This window comes from Berghia stephanieae, chromosome 13, assembly GCF_034508935.2.
Source record: "Berghia stephanieae isolate SIO BIC M18660-M18661 chromosome 13, UCSD_Bste_1.3, whole genome shotgun sequence".
Classification (NCBI taxonomy): domain Eukaryota; kingdom Metazoa; phylum Mollusca; class Gastropoda; order Nudibranchia; family Aeolidiidae; genus Berghia; species Berghia stephanieae.
This window is the reverse complement of record NC_088372.1, coordinates 40791698-40813053: the sequence shown is the minus strand read 5'-3', so window position 1 is coordinate 40813053 and position 21356 is coordinate 40791698. Positions and strand designations below refer to the sequence as shown.

The window sequence follows — 21356 nt, the reverse complement described above, 5'->3', positions numbered from 1 at the left end:
TTCATTATATAGTTTGCTTCTCTGTTGTTTTTTCCTAGGTGAAGAACTGCACATTTATCTACATTGAACTCCATCTGCCATATTTCGGACCATTCTTCAAGCTTTTTCAAATCTTGTTGTAAGATGTTTCTTTCTTCTTCTGTATTAGCTACTCCATAGAGCTTAGTATCATCGGCAAAGATTTTACATTTAGATGATAGATTGTCTGGCAAGTCATTGATATAAATCAGGAAGAGAACTGGTCCCAGTACACTTCCTTGTGGAACTCCACTTGTTACCAGTCTCTCTGTTGATGCTGTTCCATTCACTATCACTTTTTGTCTTCTATCTTTGAGGAAATCTCGGACCCATTTGACTGTCTGATCATTAATTTGATACTGTTCCAATTTCCTGATTAGGCGCCAGTGTGGAACTTTGTCAAATGCCTTTCTGAAGTCGAGGTATATGACATCTAAATTGTTGCCTAATTCCAGGTCTCTCGTCCAGTCATCCATTGTTTCAAGTAGGTTTGTTACTGTAGACCTTCCCGCCATGAAACCATGTTGATCTTTGCTGAATAGTTTGTTCTTGGTCATATGATCAACCATTTCTTCTCTAATCAGCTGTTCCATGAGCTTGCAGACGACAGATGTCAGGCTCACTGGTCTGTAGTTTTCTGGATTTTTTCTGTCTCCCTTCTTGAATATGGCTGTGACGTTAGCTTCTTTCCATTCCCTTGGTAGTCTTCCTTCTTTCATCGACTGGTTAAATATCTTGGTTAGGGGTTCTACTAGCTGCTCTGCTAAGTTTTTTAGGATGTAAGGATGAAGTTTGTCAGGTCCAGGTGATTTACTCTCCTTTAGGTTTTGTAGTCTCTTCATTACTCTCTCTTCAGTAATCGGCCATTGTGTAGTATCTATATTACTTCTTTTAGCAATATCTGGCAAGTTTTTCTGGTTCTCCACTGTAAAGACACTTGCAAAGAAGAGATTTAGCACCTCTGCCTTGTCTTCATCTTCCGATGCCCAAGTGCCATCTTCTTTTTTTATGTCACAGGTTCCCTGTCTTGTCTTCATTTTACTGTTTACATAACTCCAGAACTGGAAGTTTTACCAGAATTGACGTTGCGGGTTCAAATCCTGGTTCCGCCACTTTTTTTTTTTTTTTTTTTTTACATTCCGTCTTCTTTTTACAGCACGGTGCAAGGGATAAATGTCCCATCCATTCCCCCCCCCACCAATCAATATAAGAAAATGGCAACTTCTGCAAACAATTGAGGACAAGTTCTATTTTTTGGGGAGCTATAACTTTTGAGTGCAACCATATTTTGCTCTGAAATTTTTAGAGAAGCTACTTAAATATATCTCGGAAGGACGTCTCTCCTTACAACTGTCATCTAATGATCACAGATGACCTCACAAACCTATATAACAATGCCCCGCCCTCTTTTGTTGAATAGAGTGGTGACACACTTCTGTAGCACATTAAATCCAGCCCACTCTCGATTCTTCAACCTGTCATGGTTTCTTGAATTTGTCACTTTTTGAGGTTGAAAATTAGTTGCGATTGACCAGTGACTTTTATATAGAGTTAATTGGGTATCCTGGGAAATTCTGCGATTAACTGAGTTGTGATTGTCCAGAGTGGACGGTAACAATTTTTAATAATCAAGAAACTTTCTTTTGAAACAGAGTATTTTGAACTACATTGATTTTAAATAGATTCAAATCCAATTGTAAAACAAATAAAGTCAAGAAACTTATCAACATTTAAAGTGCTTGCTTTGCCTAAAATTTCAAACAGTTAACACAGTTAGTAATACTACATACCCCTGCCATTATACTCGCTTGCCTCATAACTGTGCACTGCTCATACAGCACTGTGCTGAGATTTATGTACCATTTTGCATCATACTTACTTATTAATGTTCTTTTTGTGATTCTGCTGGATTTTACGGCTCCCATGTATTCATGTATAATGCTGTCTATGGGGCGTAAGAATAGAAGGTAGATCAAAGAGTAATGTGGCCAAAAGCAGCAAATGGTTGTGTAACTCTGGTGTAAAATGAGTACCTGCCCGTTAACAGCGTTGTCTCTGTCCGAAAAAATTTGTAATATCGACTAACAGGCATTTTATCATGTCCTACATAGTAAGTGTTGCTGTTGGCCAGAGACCCCTTGTAAAGTGCTTTGAGCATGTTTAGTGGATGTTGTGCTCTATAAAAGCCCAAGTTTTTATTTTTTTAAAGTAAAAATTTTTTAAAGATTATTTTTAAAATTTAAATTTTATTTCCCATAATTCTGATTCTTTGTTTTTGCCATTGATTTCCTTTCATGTTATGACCATTCTGGTTCATTGACATATAACGTTTTCATACCACAATAGCCACAGCGTTTGATATGGGTTATTAAAGTTTAAGCACATTTAATGTGTTCAAGCCCAGTAAAAGCCTTAAAAACAACAACAAAAAACCCCCAAACAAAGCACATTTGTCTATGTCTAACAAACAACAAAAACAAAAAATGTCTTTTTATTTTGTCTACTTTTGCAATGAAATCGGTCATTTCTGGTGTAATGTTATTTATTCATTTATTTTGGTCTACTTTTGCTGTAAAATTGGTCAATTCTGTTATAATTTTTTCTGCCGAGCATTATTGAACTAACCAATTATTTTCTTTTCTCTGATCAGGTTCAAGAAGGCTCTCCTGGACACACGGCTGGACTTGAGGCGTTTTTTGACTTTATTGTTGCCATAGGGAACACACGTCTGGTAAGTTGAGAGTATTTTATTGTATAATTTCTAGAGTAGGAAGTCAGAGTTTTCATATATTATAGATCTTCAATCCAGAGAGAGCCCAGCTATGTCAGTTTTAGGCAGTTACAGAATGTGATGGCAACAAGTGGTTGGGGTCAATGTCAAAACTTGTAGTCTGGAGGTATGACGGCAATGTGGTCTTGTGGTATGACACTCGCTTTCTGATCGGAAGGTCCTGGGTTTGAGCTTTGCTTGTCGCATGGTTGTGCCCTTGGAAAAGCCTCTTTACTCACATTCTCTCACCATACTTAGGTGTAAAATGACTACCTGGCCATTATCAGTCAGCGTTGTCTCTATCCGAAAAAAATTGCAATGTCACCGAACAGGCGTCATGTCTCATTCTACATGTTAAGTGTTGTTGTTGGCTAGGGACCCCTTATAAAGTGCTTTGAGTACGTTTAGTGGATATTGCGCTATATAAAAGATCAAGTTAAGTTAATATGACATTGTGGAGTTCCACTGTGGTCCTTGCTCAATCCTGGAGAAGACTCTTGACTTTTGTTCTTTCATAGTTGTCTTGTTTTATTGCAAATGAAAAAGGCAGGTGATTGAATTGTCTGGAGTGTGGTTGTTATTCGTATTATTATTTATTATTATTATATTATTATTATTATTATTATTATTATTATTATTATTATTATTATTATTATTATTATTATTATTAACATTATTATTATTATTATTATTATTATTATTATTATTATTATTATTATTATTATTATTATTATTATTATTATTATTATCATTATCATTATTATTATTATTATTATTATTATTATTATTATTATTATTATTATTATTATTATTATTATTTATTATTATTATTATTATTATTATTATATTATTATTATTATTATTATTATTATTATTATATTATTATTATTATCATTATTATTATTATCATTATTATTATTATCATTATTATTATTATATTATTATTATTATTATTATTATTATTATTATTATTATTATTATATAATTTATTATTATTATTATTATTATTATTATTACTATTATCATTGTTATTGTCAGCGTTGACATGCAACTAGCGACACCTATCAATGTAGATGATCTTTGCATTTCAGACCATCATTTAATATCTTTTGGCATCAGAGGGGGGACAGTACACGACACAAAAACAAAAAAAAATAGTTGTTTCGAGAGATTTGAAGAAAATTGACATAGAACTATTTAAAGCGGACCTCTCTCACTCTCTAACTACACATTGTGAGAAAGAAGTGACTGGTGACAATTTTGATAAAGCAGTTATTAGTGTTATGGATAAGCACGCACCTCTCACAACAAGATCTGTGAACATCAGAAAAGAATCACCATGGTACAATTTGGAGGTAAAACGTATAAAGAAAGAGAAAAGAAAAGCGGAGAAGAAATGGAAAAAATCTGGCCTGACAATTGATAAGGAAACTTACATATCATTCAAACATAGACTCAAAGAGGCGACAATTAAGGCAAAGCGTATCTACTATCTTGATAAAGTTGATAACATAAAAAGTCCGAAGGAGTTTTATAAAATCTCAAATAAGCTTCTAGGCAAAGAGATCAAAACAAGCCTGCCACACCACACTGACGACAAGCAACTCGCGGACTGCTTTGTAGAGTATTTCATGAATAAAATAACAACGATACGGAGTGAACTTGACACAGACGAAAGAGAAGCAGAATATACCTCTTTTTATGGTGAACCCTTAACATCTTTCAAAGAAATGTCGAAATATGACACAAAGAAAACGATTCTCTCTAGTCCTAGCAAATCATGTAGGCTCGACCCTTTACCAACATCCCTTTTGAAGGAGTGTATTGATGAACTTGCACCTTACATCACTGAATTGATTAATCAATCATTAAGGGAGGGAGTTGTTCCAGAAAGCTTCAAGAAAGCATTGGTGAAGCCATTGTTGAAGAAAGCGGGACTTGACAGTGATAATTTTAAAAACTTTAGGCCTGTATCAAATCTACCATTCATTTCCAAAATTCTAGAAAAGATTGTACTTAAACAACTTTCTTGTCACGTGAAACATAATAACCTCGATGAGTGCTTTCAATCGGCCTATCGGCAAAATCATAGCACAAAAACAGCATTGATGAGAATCACAAATGACTTGCTGCAAATTATTGATCAAGGAAAAACCACCATCCTTAGTCTTCTCGATCTTTCGGCGGCCTTTGACACCATCGACCATGCCATACTACTTCGAAGGCTACAAGTTACTTTCGGCATATCGGGCACTGCTCTAAACTGGTTTGCATCATATCTTACTCAAAGAACTCAATCAGTTTTAATTGGGGAAGTAACTTCGTCAGAGCGTGACCTTCATTTTGGTGTACCTCAAGGATCCGTTTTAGGTCCAGTCCTTTTTGTACTTTACACTTCCCCTGTTGTGAGAATCTTAGAGCAACATTCTCTCGCTTACCATATGTACGCCGACGATACCCAGATATATAGCATGTGTTTGCAATCCGATATAGTTTCAAAGATAACTGTTTACGAACAATGCATCAACCATGTGATGAGATGGATGTCTGCAAATAGATTAAAATTAAATGGCGACAAGACTGAAGCCTTATTCATTGCTAGTTCAAATAATAAGACAGATCCATTTACACTGGCACTGACAATCAACGATAATGATAAAATACAACTCACAACATCAGCAAAAAATCTCGGCATCACCCTGGAGAGTGATCTGTCTATGAACAAACATATTAACAATGTGAGAACAAGTGCTATCTGCATTCTAAGAAATATCAGAACAATCAGACCATTTATTAATAGGGAAACTTGCAACAAATTGGTAACATCTTTGATATTCCCGAAAATGGACTACTGCAATGCACTGTTTGTTGGTCTAACAAAGGACAAAATAAACAAACTCCAGAAAATACAGAACATGGCAGCCCGCGTTGTACTACAGAAAGACAGAAAAACTGCAGCTCCCGAATTACTACAGCAGCTGCATTGGCTGCCAGTGGACCAGCGGATTAAATATAAATCTTCAACTATCGTTTTCAAATGCCTGGAGGGCTCGTCACCAGCATATCTCTCAAACCTCGTTGAACGGTATAACCCACAGCGATCGCTTCGATCAACGAACGACCTCAAATTGAAAACACCCCGCTGTCGAGTGAAGGCTGGTGAACGCGCCTTTCAGCATTCTGGTCCAAGGTTGTGGAATTTACTACCACTAGAGATATGTTCTTCGTCTTCACTAGAGGAATTCAAGCGTCGATTGAAGACATTCTTATTCCGACAGGCTTTCTTTTGATAATGTGTATAATTAGCGTTGTTCGTGTACTGTGTTAGGGCTTCATTATTAAGTTAATCTTTGTTATGCGCCCAGAGCCCTCCTGATGAAGGGATGTTTGGCGCACTATAAATCTATACCATTATTATTATTATTTATTATTATTATTATTATTATTATTATTATTATTATTATTTATTATTATTATTATTATTATTATTATTATTATTATTATTATTATTATTATTATTATTATTATTATTATTATTATTATTATTATTATTATTATTATTATTATTATTATTATTATTATTATTATTATTATTATTATTATTATTATTATTATTATTATTATTATTATTATTATTATTATTATTATTATTATTATTATTATTATTATTATTATTATTATTATTATTATTATTATTATTATTATTATTATTATTATTTATTATTATTATTATTATTATTATTATATTATTATTATTATTATTATTATTATTATTATATTATTATTATTATTATTATTATTATTATTTATTATTATTTTATTATTTATTATCATATTTTATTACGTTTTATTATTATTTTGATTTTGTCAAAGTTAGATTTCTTTGTACTTTAATTTCTTTCAGAACCAAGACAACGACACTCTGAAAGAATTGTTAAAAGGCAATGTGGAGAAACCCCTGAAGGTGACGGTGTACAGCAGTAAGACGCAAAATGTCAGGGAGGTAACTCTGATACCCTCGCAGACGTGGGGAGGTCAGGGGTTGCTGGGAGTCAGTATTAGGTAGGATTTGACTTTTGATATCTATTTGCAGGTTTGGTTTGTTTTGAGTTGTTTTTGTTTTTTTATCTCACTCAACCCTAACACCGACTGTTTCCGTAGTTTACCCTGGGATACTTTTACCCCATGCCTATTTATTACATTTTTCTGAGACAAATTTTATAGGCGTAGTATCAAAGCTAATGTTTTTAGTTTTTACATGTTAATGATAGTTGAATAAAACTATCTATGTGCATGCTCAATTTTTAGTACATTTTTTTTTTTTTTCAATTTTGAAAAGTAGCAAAAATCTCTATCTAGGATTGAGTGAGTTAACGTCTTGAAATTACCCCAATTGACCCAGGCAACTGTTTAGTGATCATGACTTATGAATAGGTGAAAATGGTTTCCTTCCGAATCCTTTCCATGGCCACCTTTGTGTTTATATTTTGTACCATCCCAGGCTTCAGACAGCCCTCGCCAATCTCTATTGATTTGACATGGATGGTTGGATTTGGGATCTTGATTGCTTACTAGTTAATAAAACACCTGACTCGCAAACAAAGGGGTTGTTGTTATTATTCACGGGTGCAGCTGAAATTTGTTCTGATCCCTGATACCTCTCTCCAATCAACAATAGTTGGGTGGCTTTGTCTTTTTGATGTGGCAGAGTGTTAGTTGTGATAGTGTAACCTCATGTCAAAAGGATAGCAAGTAATTGCTCCTTGTACGTTTAACATTTAATAAGAAAGAACCAAAGATAAACTCCATCTTCCTGGGCTATTTGGTTCTAAAGGACTCGATTACATCCCAGTCAAGTTTGCAATGTTTGATTTTTATTCATTTCTCTGTATTCTAATTTTTATAATGATGCGATGGACTCACATTTTTGTATTCTGTAGATATCTAGTATTTTGATAGAAACACAAGATTTTAACCATTTTACCATTTTCCCCTCAGATTTTGTTCATTTGAAGGAGCCAATGAGAATGTTTGGCATATTTTGGTAAGTTGATGGAGCTCTCAAAGTTTTACAATTTACATAGCGGCCAACCGGCCTGATAAAATCAGGACCCATCCATCTGGTGGAAAATTTTTTTTAAAAATTGGTCTATTTCTATGTGTGGACATGACCCTTGTATGGCCCAGGAGGATGATTTTTGACCAGAGAATAAAAACAAATAATAGACAAATAGAGAGTATTAATGTAAGCTTTGATTTAGATGACATTTGATAAGAGTCCTACAGACTGCCATGCTTGGTCATGATGATAGCCCTGCTCGGGTATCCCGTATCCCGTTTTAACTCTTTAACAAGTTGGCTGCTTTGTTTTATTTTTTTGGAAAACTGATTTATCAATGAAAATGCAGTGTGTAATCTTCCTCTATGTAAAATGTGATAATTGATGGAATGTGAAATGTGGATATTGTGAGACAAGATTTTGATTGGTTGAGAGAGGGAAATGGTATTGATGACCAGACATTCGTCTTGAACTCTACTCAGGCGTGAATGAGTGTCTGGCTATAACTAATGATTGTAAGATGGCTGGGACAACAAGGACACCAAACAGGTGGTTGTTGCACTGGGTGATATGGACACTTTTGTAAAGAAAGGTGTCATACTAAAATATCTTTTAGACAAGATCATATTCAGTGTTAAGTGATAGTTAATTTGTGATGTCAAAGAATATTTTACCTTTAATAATTTGTATATTTTATCCATTCATTCACTCTAGGAGGTGCAGCCATCATCACCTGCTGATCTTGCTGGTCTCAAATCGGACACAGACTTTGTCATTGGAGCTGATTCTGTGTTACACGAGGTAAGGTTACACATCGGGGGGGGGGGGGGGGGGGGGGGAGACTCTGTGTTAAACGTTGTTTGGGGGGAAGGAAAAAACGTCCCCTGTGATATCAGTGATGTGACACTTGGCAAGTGTTTGTATTTTTCAAAGGCTTGCATGTGAATGCTGTTTCTGCCAAAAGAGGGACTTCAATTAATACAACCCTGGGACTGAAAATTATATTTTATGTGAGACGTTTAGAAACCAAAAATAATGATTGGATTGAAATAGAAGCATTTCCATGAATTTCTGTCTTCAGTCATTTGATCAAGTCATGGGTTTGTTTACTTATTTGGGACTATTTGTATTATACTAGTATTAGGATAGATAACTCATACTGGATTATCTTGTTGTACGTTAGGAGTTATGCCCCTTGTAAAGTATGAGTTATGCCCTTGTCATTTGAATTTGAATAAAGCACTTGCGTCTGGTATGCTCCTAAAATATGCTTCTTCTGTCTGAAGTCAATAACAAAGTGAATCTATACCAGTATTATATGGTGATGATTTAAATAGTTTTTGTTTGTTTCTCACACAGTCAGAGGATTTGTTCACTTTGATAGAATCACACGAAGGCAAAGCTCTCAAACTCTACGTCTACAACACGGAGTACGACACGTGTCGGGAGGTCACCATCACTCCCAATGGAGGCTGGGGGGGAAAAGGGAGGTAAGAAATTAGAAATATCAAAGGGACCCTGGTGTATTCATTATAGACTCTTTGTTTTAGTTAGTTAAAGGAAAGAATTCCGTCTTCTACGTATTCGATGACTAGATTAAAAACCTTTAAAGATCAGATACCTTGGGATAATAACCTGTAATATATTGAGTTGTGTCTAGCTGTCTAATGAAATTATTCTCTTAACAAATGTCAGGCACCGTCATGGGTGAAAGTTCCCTGGCATATGCCGGAAATCTGGTTATGTCATTTTTATAATAATCGCCTGCTGGCAATTTGATCCTTTTGCCAGTTTTATCATTATTGCACCACTGGAATGTTAACTTTTAATACTAGGAAATACGGCACCGTTCAACTAAATGTTCTGCGGTTCCAGGCTCTTGACCACAACGGGTACATGTTGGGAGGTGGCAATGTGGCAGGTCCCCACTCATGTAGTGAGCCTCAATCGGCGAGTCACAGATTGCAAAAAAAAAACCCCAATAAATTAGCATCTTTTACAGGCAACTGACTTCACCAATCTGTCTTTCTGGCAAATGTTTCTGGCCCAATGACTCTGAAGGACTACATGACAGTCACTCTCCCCTCCCCCTCCATTACATTGTTTGGTCCCATCATGTTTTCATACAGTGTCCAATAATCATCTCAAGCAGAAATGGAGTATTTGTCATTAGTCATCCAAGCCATGATAGAATTGAAGTCTTTGTCATTCCTCACCAATACAATCCACTGAAAGGATCTGTGGTTTTGTTTTTCTACAATTGACTAATGAGAGAGAAAACGTCAGGTTTACAAGTTTTAAATTGATAGATTTTTCTACCAAATCTTTCTGTTTTTGATGAGCAGTCTTGAACTTTTTCTGGAATTGACGTTGGCAGCACTTTGAATACATATCCAATGACCTATTTAATTTATATTTCCCCATCACCAGTCTTGGCTGTAACATTGGCTATGGTTATCTGCACCGCATCCCAAAACGACAGTTCCCTTCAGACCAGCCACCAATCAAGCCATCCGCACCGTTCATCCCCCCTTCCAGCGCCACCACCCCTCCAAAGGATGGATTCTCAGAGGTATTTTCCTTTTCCATTGGAGTTTATCCATACAAATTTCAATGCTTTGTTGTCTGAGGACTAATTGTTTCCTATAACTGTGGCCTGTGAGATCACAATAGATGTTCAAGACTTGCTCTCCTATTTATTTCTGTAGATATTTTGTCTGCTTTAGAATACAAAGATTCTTTTCTTGACACGAATTCGGTAGGCGTTCTCCTAAGACTTAGTCCATTTTTTATCTGTAAATCATAAACGATTCAAAGTCCTGTGAAAATTTATCATCTTTCAGGAAATGTCTGAAGACTGAGTTGTTCCGTAAGGCTTATTTTTTTTTTATGAAATAGATGTTGCTTGGATTTTGCTTCTGTATTTATGCTTATTATGAAGTGTTCTGATTTTTTAATTAAACTATTGTGTAAAGCGCTGCAGAGCAAAGAATAACATGGATGTTTCGGCACTATATAAATTCATTATTTACTTATTTATAAATAGAGACTAGGGATGGAGTTGATTTTGCCACAGAGAGATTTTTGTCCCTTCAGATTCCATCAGGTTTTCATCAATTCCCTGACAGGAAATCAGTAGAAAATTTGTTTTTAATCAGAAATGGATTTGTGACCAAATTATTCATGATAAACAAATAGGATGGGGGGGAGGGGGGGGGGGGGGGTGAAATGTGAGTTGATGCCATTAAATACAATTCTTAAACTTTGGATTTTGTGTAGAAGATAAAATAGATTATTGCTGGCAGTGTCCAATCTGTTGTGCTGTCATTGATCAATTCAAAGTAAGAAATTAAGGAGCAGGCACCGTTGTAAGATAAAGATCTGAACAAGTGTGTATGAAAGGTGCCAGACAAAGCAAGAAAGAAAATTACAAGTAAAAAACTATCCCAAAAAATCAGTCGACCTCAGACCTTCTGATTACTTTCTAGCTTTGTCGTTGTCTGGCACCTTTCATACACGCTTGTTTAGTTGTTTATCAATTCAGAGTTGATTTCAAACAAGTCATAATTGTAGTCCGACCTGATTGACAACAGACAAATGGAAAGATCCAAAGATCCAGACCCAAGTAATTATTTTGGCAAGTTTATCTCTCATCTGCTTCATGTCCGTGCAGTAATTGGTAGGATAGTTTATGGGAAGACACTTTTCATAATCACAGATGGATTGTGGGATTTTATTGGTGACAGTTTGTGATTTGTTGATTCGTGTGCATGAAATTTTGAGAATCGGTGCGAGTGAGTGCGTGAAAACGGTGGTTGAACTAACAAGGGAAAATGGGTTGTCAAGAGAATAAAAGTCGGCAGAGAGGACAGATTTTGTTTGTGTATTGAGTTTGATTGTTATTTCGTGTAGATTAAACCACACAGTTACAATCAGAATCATGTGTCAATCACAACCATAAAAAATAATAACTTATTTTGGCAGGTTTATCTCTTCTGTCACGTTTTAACCCAAACATTTCTTTTTTCTTCTTTTTTTCTATCTTTCCTCTCACCACTTTTTGGATAGTTTTGCCTTTTACCCAGTTTTCTGGTGTTAGTGTTAGTACATTTATTGTCCATTTTGGATATGTATTTGTGATCTCTCAGTGCCATACACTATACTGTCGTCTTTCATTAAATTCCTTAGTAAAATATTAACGTTTCTCTCTCATGACATTTTGCATTTTGTTGCCTCCCATATTTACAACCAAAGGGAGATGATTATTCCTCAAGGTTATTTAGTCGTGTCAAGGAATGGAAAGTCTTGGAATAAGTTGTCAGTAATAGATTTAAGGTTGCCAACTCTCCGTATATTTACAGAATTCAGCATGTTATAAACCCTCAGTATGTTTTCCAATCACCTGGTAAACAGAAACAAGTTAATAAATAATGTCCTTTTATTGGAGTTTAACACACAGAATGGGGTTGGTCTATGTGTTTGCCTGAAAGTTCAGTAAATTTTTGCTTCATGAATTGGCAACCCTGTGCATTGAAATGTGCTCATTAATTTATCCATAATTCATTTTCATACACAGACCTGCCAACTTGAAAATGTAAAAATTTGCAATTTTTTAAGAGATAAAAATTGTATTCACTTTGGTTAACTTTAAATAATCCACAATTTTCCCTGACAAGGAAGAAGTAAAATAGAAATGTGAGCATTTATATAAAGTAATGTCTATTAAACTGCTTGAAGCACTTTACAGTCAACACAACAACACATAACATGGAGGACGAAACATGACGTCAGTTAGGTGATGTTACAATTTTTGTCTCCAACAGAGACAATGCTGTTAAGGGCCAAGTACTCATTTTACATCTGATTACAGTGAGAGAAAGTGAATAAAGATCCTTTTTCAATGACTCAACTATGGGCTGCTCAGATTGTACCTCAAATTCTGGGTCTTCTGATTGGAAGGCGAGTGTTATAGCTACAAAAACTTGACATTGTGTTGCAGAGGTCATTTTGCTGAATAATTTTATATATAGAATGTACCTTTTGCTTTTCTGTTTGAGTAAGAAAAACCTGTTTTTGTGCTGGGTTGGTGTGGCATTTGGAGGGCAAGTCTGAAGATGGCAGATTAGGAGAAAGTTAAAAAGTTGTGAATGGAAAATTTAAATGAAAATCTGCCGGTTTGAAATGGCCGAGTTATCTAATAATTTTCTGATCCTTTTTAGATTGTACAGTTGTAGGCGGAGACCATTAGCTTTGATGTCAACGTCCAGAAAACTGGAATTGTGTGGATCAAGCCCATAGCCCAGGATTCTTCATTCTTTTTATTCTGACGTGACTTGCAAAAGCCGAGAGATATTATAAATACATGCAAAAACTAACTAAAAAATATTCTTTCATTTGTGGAGAATAAAGATTGAAAAAAAAACAAAAAAACAATTGGAATTGTTGTGAATGACTTGCTGTGTAGATCATCGTCTTCATCACAACGGTCAAACTGGTGGTGGGGGTGATGGTGGTGGATCATCAACTTTATGGCCATTTCTTGATATCTCTGTCGGTGATGGTGGAACAGGCTTGACCATTTGCTTGCAGTCTGGGCTATGGGTTTGAATCACCGCTTCTGTTGCATTTTGATTGTCTTGTTTTGTTGAGTTGATTGAATTATGATTGGACTTTATTTCCATGAGTAAATTATATACCATGTTCTATTTGTATACAGGGCCAGTTATTTATAGCTTTACCTTTTCTATTGATAGAAGTAATTGTATAGTCAATCATCTATTTTCTTGTTAAGGATACAGATAGGGTGTTATATTATGTCATTAAAAGTAAAGACAAAACTGAATTTGAATGCAGCAAGATGATCTATTGAGAAAAGTATAGACAATACAATCCAAATGGCAATGCAATTTTTCCCCACTTTGGTTTGTTTCAGGCTGAAAATGATGAGGTTGGATATTTCATTTTTGATGTTTTTTTTCCCCTCTATGTCATTTCCTCTATTTGTAGATTTTATTATTTGTGGCGTGGATTGATACCAGCACTGCTTGTCTTCTTTCATTTGTTTTTTTTTGATATGAAATAAATCTGTGATTCATTCTATTTTAAACGAATTTTGTTGGGAATGGAATTTCCAAAAGTAAAGAACATTTTCATTTTTAAGTTTTTTTCTAAAATCCCAAGTTCATTGCAAAGGATTGCATGCTGGGATATAGGATATAATCTGTAGATGTATTTATTGTTGGTCAGGATTGGAATGGAAATGGTGATAGATCAGGGATGGTAGATTGGGTGTCTGCTTGGAGTCGGGTTTAGTGGAGTTTATTGTATTTTATTTTATTTATTTTTACTTCTGAGCTTTCTTTCAGTTTAATTTGGATTTTACTATTTTATTTTTAAAAAATATATTTTTGTTCCCTTGTGCATCCATTTTCATCCTCATTGGCTTGTGGAAAATAAACAAAGCAATCCCTATTTTACTATCCATTCCATGCATGTGTTTTTAGGTATGGTTTGTTTGTTTTCTATCTCCTGTCCTTCTCTCCCCCCCCCCCCCCCCCCCCAGTCACCCAGCCACTCCATCCTATGATTATAGTGATTAGATTGGCATTTAAAACCAGTGTGCAATATCGGTTTGTCTATTATCCATGTAGATTTCATCGATTAGAATGTCGTTCATGCCTTTGGGACTCCAAGAGTAAAAAGCAGATAGAACAGCTTGGCATGTCGGTTTGTTTGAGACAATTACAGGAGGACTGAAAGCGTCAGTGAGAGCATGTCGGTTTGTTTGAGACAATTACAGGAGGACTGAAAGCGTCAGTGAGAGCATGTCGGTTTGTTTGAGACAATTACAGGACTGAAAGCGTCAGTGAGAGCATGTCGGTTTGTTTGAGACAATTACAGGAGGACTGAAAGCGTCAGTGAGAGCATGTCGGTTTGTTTGAGACAATTACAGGAGGACTGAAAGCGTCAGTGAGAGCATGTCGGTTTGTTTGAGACAATTACAGGAGGACTGAAAGCGTCAGTGAGAGCATGTCGGTTTGTTTGAGACAATTACAGGAGGACTGAAAGCGTCAGTGAGATGCACAAGAGCCTATACTGGTCACCATTACATGAGAGTCACACCATACAAAAATCCAAAGTCCTCTTTAAGGCCCGTCAGGGACTGACAACAATCCCTATTGGTAGCCTTATTCCAAACAAAACAAAACAGCACTCATACCGGGTCCCACAGTCACAAGTTAATGTTCTTCTCAACTCGTTTTTTCGAGAAATATTAAAACAATAAATGGCAGAGAAATTGAAAACATCAAAATAAAATCCTAAACACGTCCATTTATTCTCATCAAACACACACGTCGAAGTCCCAGGTTTGAGAGTTTTTTTGCCAAGATGAGGGTCATTTAAATTGATGGATATTTGAAGGACGAGTGTTCTAGTTCCAGAGTACGACAGAATGTACCTTGGGTTATTATTAAATCAATGAAAAAATAAAATTCAAAGAATGGCATCATGATTATTTTCTAACATTGAACTCGTCAAGTCTGGTTTTTAACAACCAAATATACAAAGTCAAATATGAAAGAATTTGACAACTCTCATCTGGTCAAAATTCAAGACACTGGTGTGTACTGTTAGAAAGGTTAAAATTGGTGTTCACCTGGAATGGTTGGATATCACACATTTACTTTTTGACCCCCCCCCCCCCCCCCCCCTCCCTCCCTCCACCTCTCTCACTTTCTCTCTTTTTTATTTCTGTAATCCTTTGATGCGATGCATGTCTATCAATCATGTATAAAATATTAACTTTTTTTTTCCCTTCATTTTTTTTCGAGTTAAGTGTGAATTTAAATGTCAGAATTAATTTTTTAAAATAAATAAATGTCATAATTTATTTTACATTGTCTGTGACTTTCAAATAATTTAGTTTAACCGTTGACTGTCGTACTCTGGAAAATCACGCATTACCAAAATTTGGCCAGAAAACTTGGCCGTCAAATATTGTGAGGTCTCAGGTTTGTGAGTTTTTGCCAAGATGAGGCTCATTGAATTCTATCAATACTTGAAGGGTGAGTTTTCTGGCCAAATGTTTAATTCTGTGTCTTTCCAGAGAATGGGGTGAATTGGTTAAGCTTTATTTAACTTAAATTGATATAAATTGAAAAAAAACAAAAAAACTTGAATTTGAGAAGACATGGGATATATTTTGTTTACACTATTTATTTTTAAAAAACATGAGAAGTTCATAAAGTTTTATCTGTCTTAGTCCTAGACTATTATTATCATTATTATTATTATGATTATTATTATTATTATTATTATTATTATTATTATTATTATTATTTTCCTTTCAGAATAGTCCAACACAGGCCTTCAATGTCTCCAGAGATATAAGTGTAATACACAAATATTTTGTTTGTTGCCTTGGCACATCTGCATGAGAGGCACATCTTAAAAGACAACTCAATTCTGGGGTCAATTCCGTATAAACTTTCCAGTAAAACGTAAAAAACAAGATTAGAAAACTGTACTTCAATTTTGGATTTATTGATGAAAAAAAAAAATGTCCTATTTCAAACTATCACAATCACAGTGAAAAGAATCTGACAGCAGATGAAGGCTGTGAAAATCGGTTGGTTGCCTTTTAAAGGGGTCGTTGGTCTTTTTGAGACACAACTCTAGATATCATATTTCTGATAGAAAAAATAAGTGAACGACATTGGATTTTTAAAATAAAAAGTAGTTTCTGGTTATATATTGCAAAGAATTGGCTTGATATCTTTTCTTTCTTTATTTAAAAAAAAAATTTAAAAAAAGAATATTGTAAAACTTGTAATGAGTTGAATGCTTGTTCTCCAGGTCCCCCTGGGTAGATCTACAGCCAATCTTCCTGCTGGAATGGCCCAAATGTCCTTGAATACAGGTTAGTCCATTCGAGTTTCTTGCTTGGAGTTATTTTTTTTCAACTTTCAGGATTACCAAAAAAAATATTATAGATATTTCATAAACTTGTTGCTTTTATGCTGATTTTATTTTATTTTTTGTTCTGTATCCAATTAAAATCTCAGCCGACTTTCTACAAATATTTCAGGGTTTTTTTTTGGCCTTTTTTAACTTACTATCATCTTATAGTATTGGTCTCGGGTTATTCAATCAGCATACAGTGCATACACTTTTGAAAATAATGTCGGTTATCGTATATTTTATTAAAACTAATCAAATAAACATTTCACTTATTTTATTATTGACTCGAAATCTTAGAATAAAGTATATTTTTCCCCTGAAATCAACCGATAACCATGAACCAAAGACTCATAGCCACCTCAAGTATTTTCACATCACCCACAGCAAACAATCCACAGATCTTGAGCATTACTCACGATTTTAACACAGTCCCCGACTAAAAATATCCAGTGTCATCAGATGTTGCGATGCAGTTCCTTCATGGATGTGTCAAACTATTGTGCTTTATACTCACTAACTGTAGGACTGACCTATTTCATTGACTGAAAATCGAAAGTCAAGGAGACTGAACGGGCAGGGAATATTCTGATTGGTTAATTCATGCTTAGTAACCCTTGACCTGTCATTTGTGTCTCTTACAAAAGTGGGATTTTCAAGAACAGTTAAAATATAGGGGAAACAAGACAGAAATGTGTATTTTGTCCAATGTCCATTCCCATAACCTTATATTGATGTAACCTTTCCAGGTACCCCGACCATCCCAGTCATCCCCCCCATGGGTGCCACAACCAACAGTGCAGGCAATGCATCATTTCCTGGATCCAGTAAATATATTCATCTATTTTATTTTACTTTATTTTTTAATTTTTTTCATCTAAAAAAAAAATTACAGTAAACCCGGTAGTTGAGACATCTTGTAAAGTGCTTTGAGCACATGAGATAGATATTGTCCTAGATGTAATGTGTTGGTGTTGTAGTTGGGACATTTTGTAAAGTGCTTTGAGCACATGAGCTAGATATAAGTCCAGATGAAATGACACGATATATATTGTATGCTATACTATAATGATTTGATGTTTTCACTCCACAGCCATCCCACCACCGGCTGGCCTACCCAATCTGGGCAACCTTCCTGGGTTGATGAATCCCATCTCCTTGTCGGGTCTCCCTCCCGTCTCCCTCCCCCCTCCCATCTCCACCACCCCTTCTTCCACTGCCTCAGGAGCTCCTGTCCCAACGTTACCCCCAGGTAAGTCCGTGATGTCGTAGTCATGAGATGGTGGAGGTCACGAAAGGTCAGCCAGGCAGACTTTGGGCATTTCACACCAAATTCCATTCCATTATCTGTTTGTTCCTGGAAGGGTGAAAATGTAAATGGTTAAGAATATTGATATTGATGTGTTCTGGGATTCTCCCTTGATGTTCAAAGGCACCAGGACCATAACTAGGAAAAGTTCATTGATTCAACATTGAGTCAACCTTTCAACCTTTCATTTACTTAAATAAAAATAGATAAAATTCTCTTTATTCATCCCATAGGGGAAATTTGGCTCTAGGGTCTATTCGAAGGGGAGACTGGGATGATCCAGGCGTCAGCCGCTGTGCAGCGCCACAAATTGAGATAAGGCGATATGAATTGCTCAAGGCCACACAATGCAGCGGCAGGCGATGGAACTCGGTACCTTTCAGGTACGAAGCAAATACCGTACCACTGAGCCACGCTGTCCCCATTTGTGGCTTATGTCCATGGGTGACACTTTTCAGGTGTTTAGATATTGTGGGTTGTGTTCCAACTCCTCAGAGAATAAAAGTTTTGGCCACAAAGTAGTCCTCATCTTGTCAAAAAGTCTCCAATCTCGGACTTCCTTGAAGATTTTTAAAATTTGGTTTTTGGACGACTTTTCTTACCAAGTTAAAAAAAAAAAAATTGATTTTCCAGAGTCATTTTTCAAGGGGTCTAAAGTTCGCCATCGATATAGGGCCACAGTTTATAAAACAGTGAAAATTAATTTGAGAGCATTTTCTGGATGTTTTGATGTAAATTCCTTTTTAGTCGAGAATATCAACCATTCAGTCAAGGGAGACAAATCTCTGTCAAGTCTTTCTTGTAAATCGTAGATTTGTGGATATTGATGAATCTAGTGATGAGCCCAGAAACAAAGACATTATTTCTGATTGTGGTTTGTTTTTAAATAACTATACACGACATCAATGTTATTTTTGTTGCATTGTCATGAATCAGGACGACATCAATGTTATTTTTGTTGCATTGTCATGAATCAGGACGACATCAATGTTATTTTTGTTGCATTGTCATGAATCAGGACGACATCAATGTTATTTTTGTTGCATTGTCATGAATCAGGACGACATCAATGTTATTTTTGTTGCATTGTCATGAATCAGGACGACATCAATGTTATTTTTGTTGCATTGTCATGAATCAGGACGACATCAATGTTATTTTTGTTGCATTGTCATGAATCAGGACGACATCAATGTTATTTTTGTTGCATTGTCATGAATCAGGACGACATCAATGTTATTTTTGTTGCATTGTCATGAATCAGGACGACATCAATGTTATTTTTGTTGCATTGTCATGAATCAGGACGACATCAATGTTATTTTTGTTGCATTGTCATGAATCAGGACGACATCAATGTTATTTTTGTTGCATTGTCATGAATCAGGACGACATCAATGTTATTTTTGTTGCATTGTCATGAATCAGGACGACATCAATGTTATTTTTGTTGCATTGTCATGAATCAGGACGACATCAATGTTATTTTTGTTGCATTGTCATGAATCAGGACGACATCAATGTTATTTTTGTTGCATTGTCATGAATCAGGACGACATCAATGTTATTTTTGTTGCATTGTCATGAAACAGGACGACATCAATATTATTTTTGTTGCATTGTCATGAATCAGGACGACATCAATGTTATTTTTGTTGCATTGTCATGAATCAGGACGTGGAAATGAAAACACATTCAACTAGACACTGACATTTTTGTTTGAAATTATGTATAGAACACAACAAAACAAACAACATATTCATTCTTACCTCCCCTTTCTTCATTCTTCCCTATCCAGGCTTCCCACAACTCCCTGTATCCCTCTCGTCAGGCCCCGCCTCCCTTCCCAACTTCTCCCTCCCCCCCTCCCAGACGACAAAACCAGCCATGCCTGTGTCCACCTCCATTATCCCAGGGGCAGTCACTCCTCTCCCAACCAACCTGCAAATGCCTCCCGTTTCCCTCCCACCCCTGTCAGCTGCAGGCGTTGTCCTGCCACCCCCGTCATCATCAACGTCGGCCCCGCAGTCCCTGGCGGCCGAATTGATGCAGCAACATCAACAGCAATTGCAGCAGGAAGCAGCGGCGGCCACGGCTGGGCCATCGGTGCCCAATGGAGTGATGGAACCTGGGACCACAGCCACTCCAGCCGCCTCTTAGCTGATGGGGATTTTGTAGAGTAGATAATATTATTTATGAATGAATTGATTCGACTCTTTGTCTGTGTGAGTGTGTGTGTGGTTGTAGGTGTGTCTGTCATTGTGTTTATGACGGGTGTCCCTGCAAGTTTTTGAATTAGTTGTGGAATTTTTGGAGTTTGAGATTAGAAGTGAAAGACTCGAGACTGGAGTAAAAATAATTTCTCTTGTTTGAGATGGAGCTGGTTCTTGTGGTCAGTCTCATCTCATTGCTGGTGGGGAAACGTTGGAATATCATATTGTGCTCTGTGTGTGTGTGTGTGTGTGTGTGTGAGAGAGAGAGAGAGAGAGAGAGAGAGAGAGAGAGAGAGAGAGAGAGAGAGAGAGAGAGAGAGAGAGAGAGAGAGAGAGAGAGAGGGAGGGAGAGAGAGAGAGAGAGAGAGAGAGAAGAGAGAGAGAGAGAGAGGGGGGGGGGTGACTTGAATTGTGGAGTGTTTTTTGTTTGTATTTAAATGAATACAAGTCCCTGAATGGAATTGTTCTGGGTCTATCTATCAATTTGCATACATTGTACATTACATATGCTTGAAATATTCTTAGTGTGACTGTGTGAATATGTCATGTTTACATATGGGTTGATTCTTTTTTCCCCCTTTTATTTGAGAATAATTAAAATGTTGTGTGAGGATATTAGTATTAGTAATACAGTAGTCGCTGAATTCTAGCTCGCTCTCAGGAGGAGCTCAAAAGAGTGCTGTAATCTGAGCTTGCTGAAATTCGGTGTTCATGGGAGGTAACCCATACATTGTGTCACCCAGCCCCAGCGTGTCACATTGCAGGGTGTGTTGGAATTTGGTGTGCTAGGATCCAGCATGTATTGAAATAATTGTGTTGTATTTGGACACATTGGAACGTGTAAAGACGTGAAAAATGCAGAGAAAGAAGAAGAAAAATAAATAGTAAAGGTGCTTCAGATAAAAGTGTTTATAATTCCGATAGTTTGACAAATGGTTTTTGTAGTTCATTTCATTGAGATTGAGTTAGGGCATGGAGAGATCTCTACAGTTGTCAATCAAAACAGCTTGCAGGCATTGACGACAACGA

General features: G+C 36.1%; 1 protein-coding gene across 2 annotated transcripts in view; it reads left to right on the top strand.

The window, feature by feature from the left end:
* LOC144958892 (Golgi reassembly-stacking protein 2-like) overlaps nt 1-21209 on the top strand; it is a 22686-nt gene extending 1477 nt beyond the window's left edge. Inside the window, exons 2-12 of one of the 2 annotated variants that reach the window (XM_078891163.1) lie at nt 2669-2749; nt 6693-6850; nt 7787-7832; nt 8562-8648; nt 9207-9337; nt 10278-10419; nt 13780-13794; nt 16704-16767; nt 17555-17632; nt 17899-18057; nt 19913-21209. In XM_078891163.1, coding sequence (XP_078747289.1) covers nt 2669-2749; nt 6693-6850; nt 7787-7832; nt 8562-8648; nt 9207-9337; nt 10278-10419; nt 13780-13794; nt 16704-16767; nt 17555-17632; nt 17899-18057; nt 19913-20274 — 1323 coding nt within the window. In that variant the 3' untranslated portion in view covers nt 20275-21209. The remainder of the gene's footprint in view (nt 1-2668; nt 2750-6692; nt 6851-7786; nt 7833-8561; nt 8649-9206; nt 9338-10277; nt 10420-13779; nt 13795-16703; nt 16768-17554; nt 17633-17898; nt 18058-19912) is intronic. The other variant, XM_078891164.1, reaches the window with a different exon arrangement.
* The last annotated feature ends 147 nt before the right edge of the window (nt 21210-21356 follow it).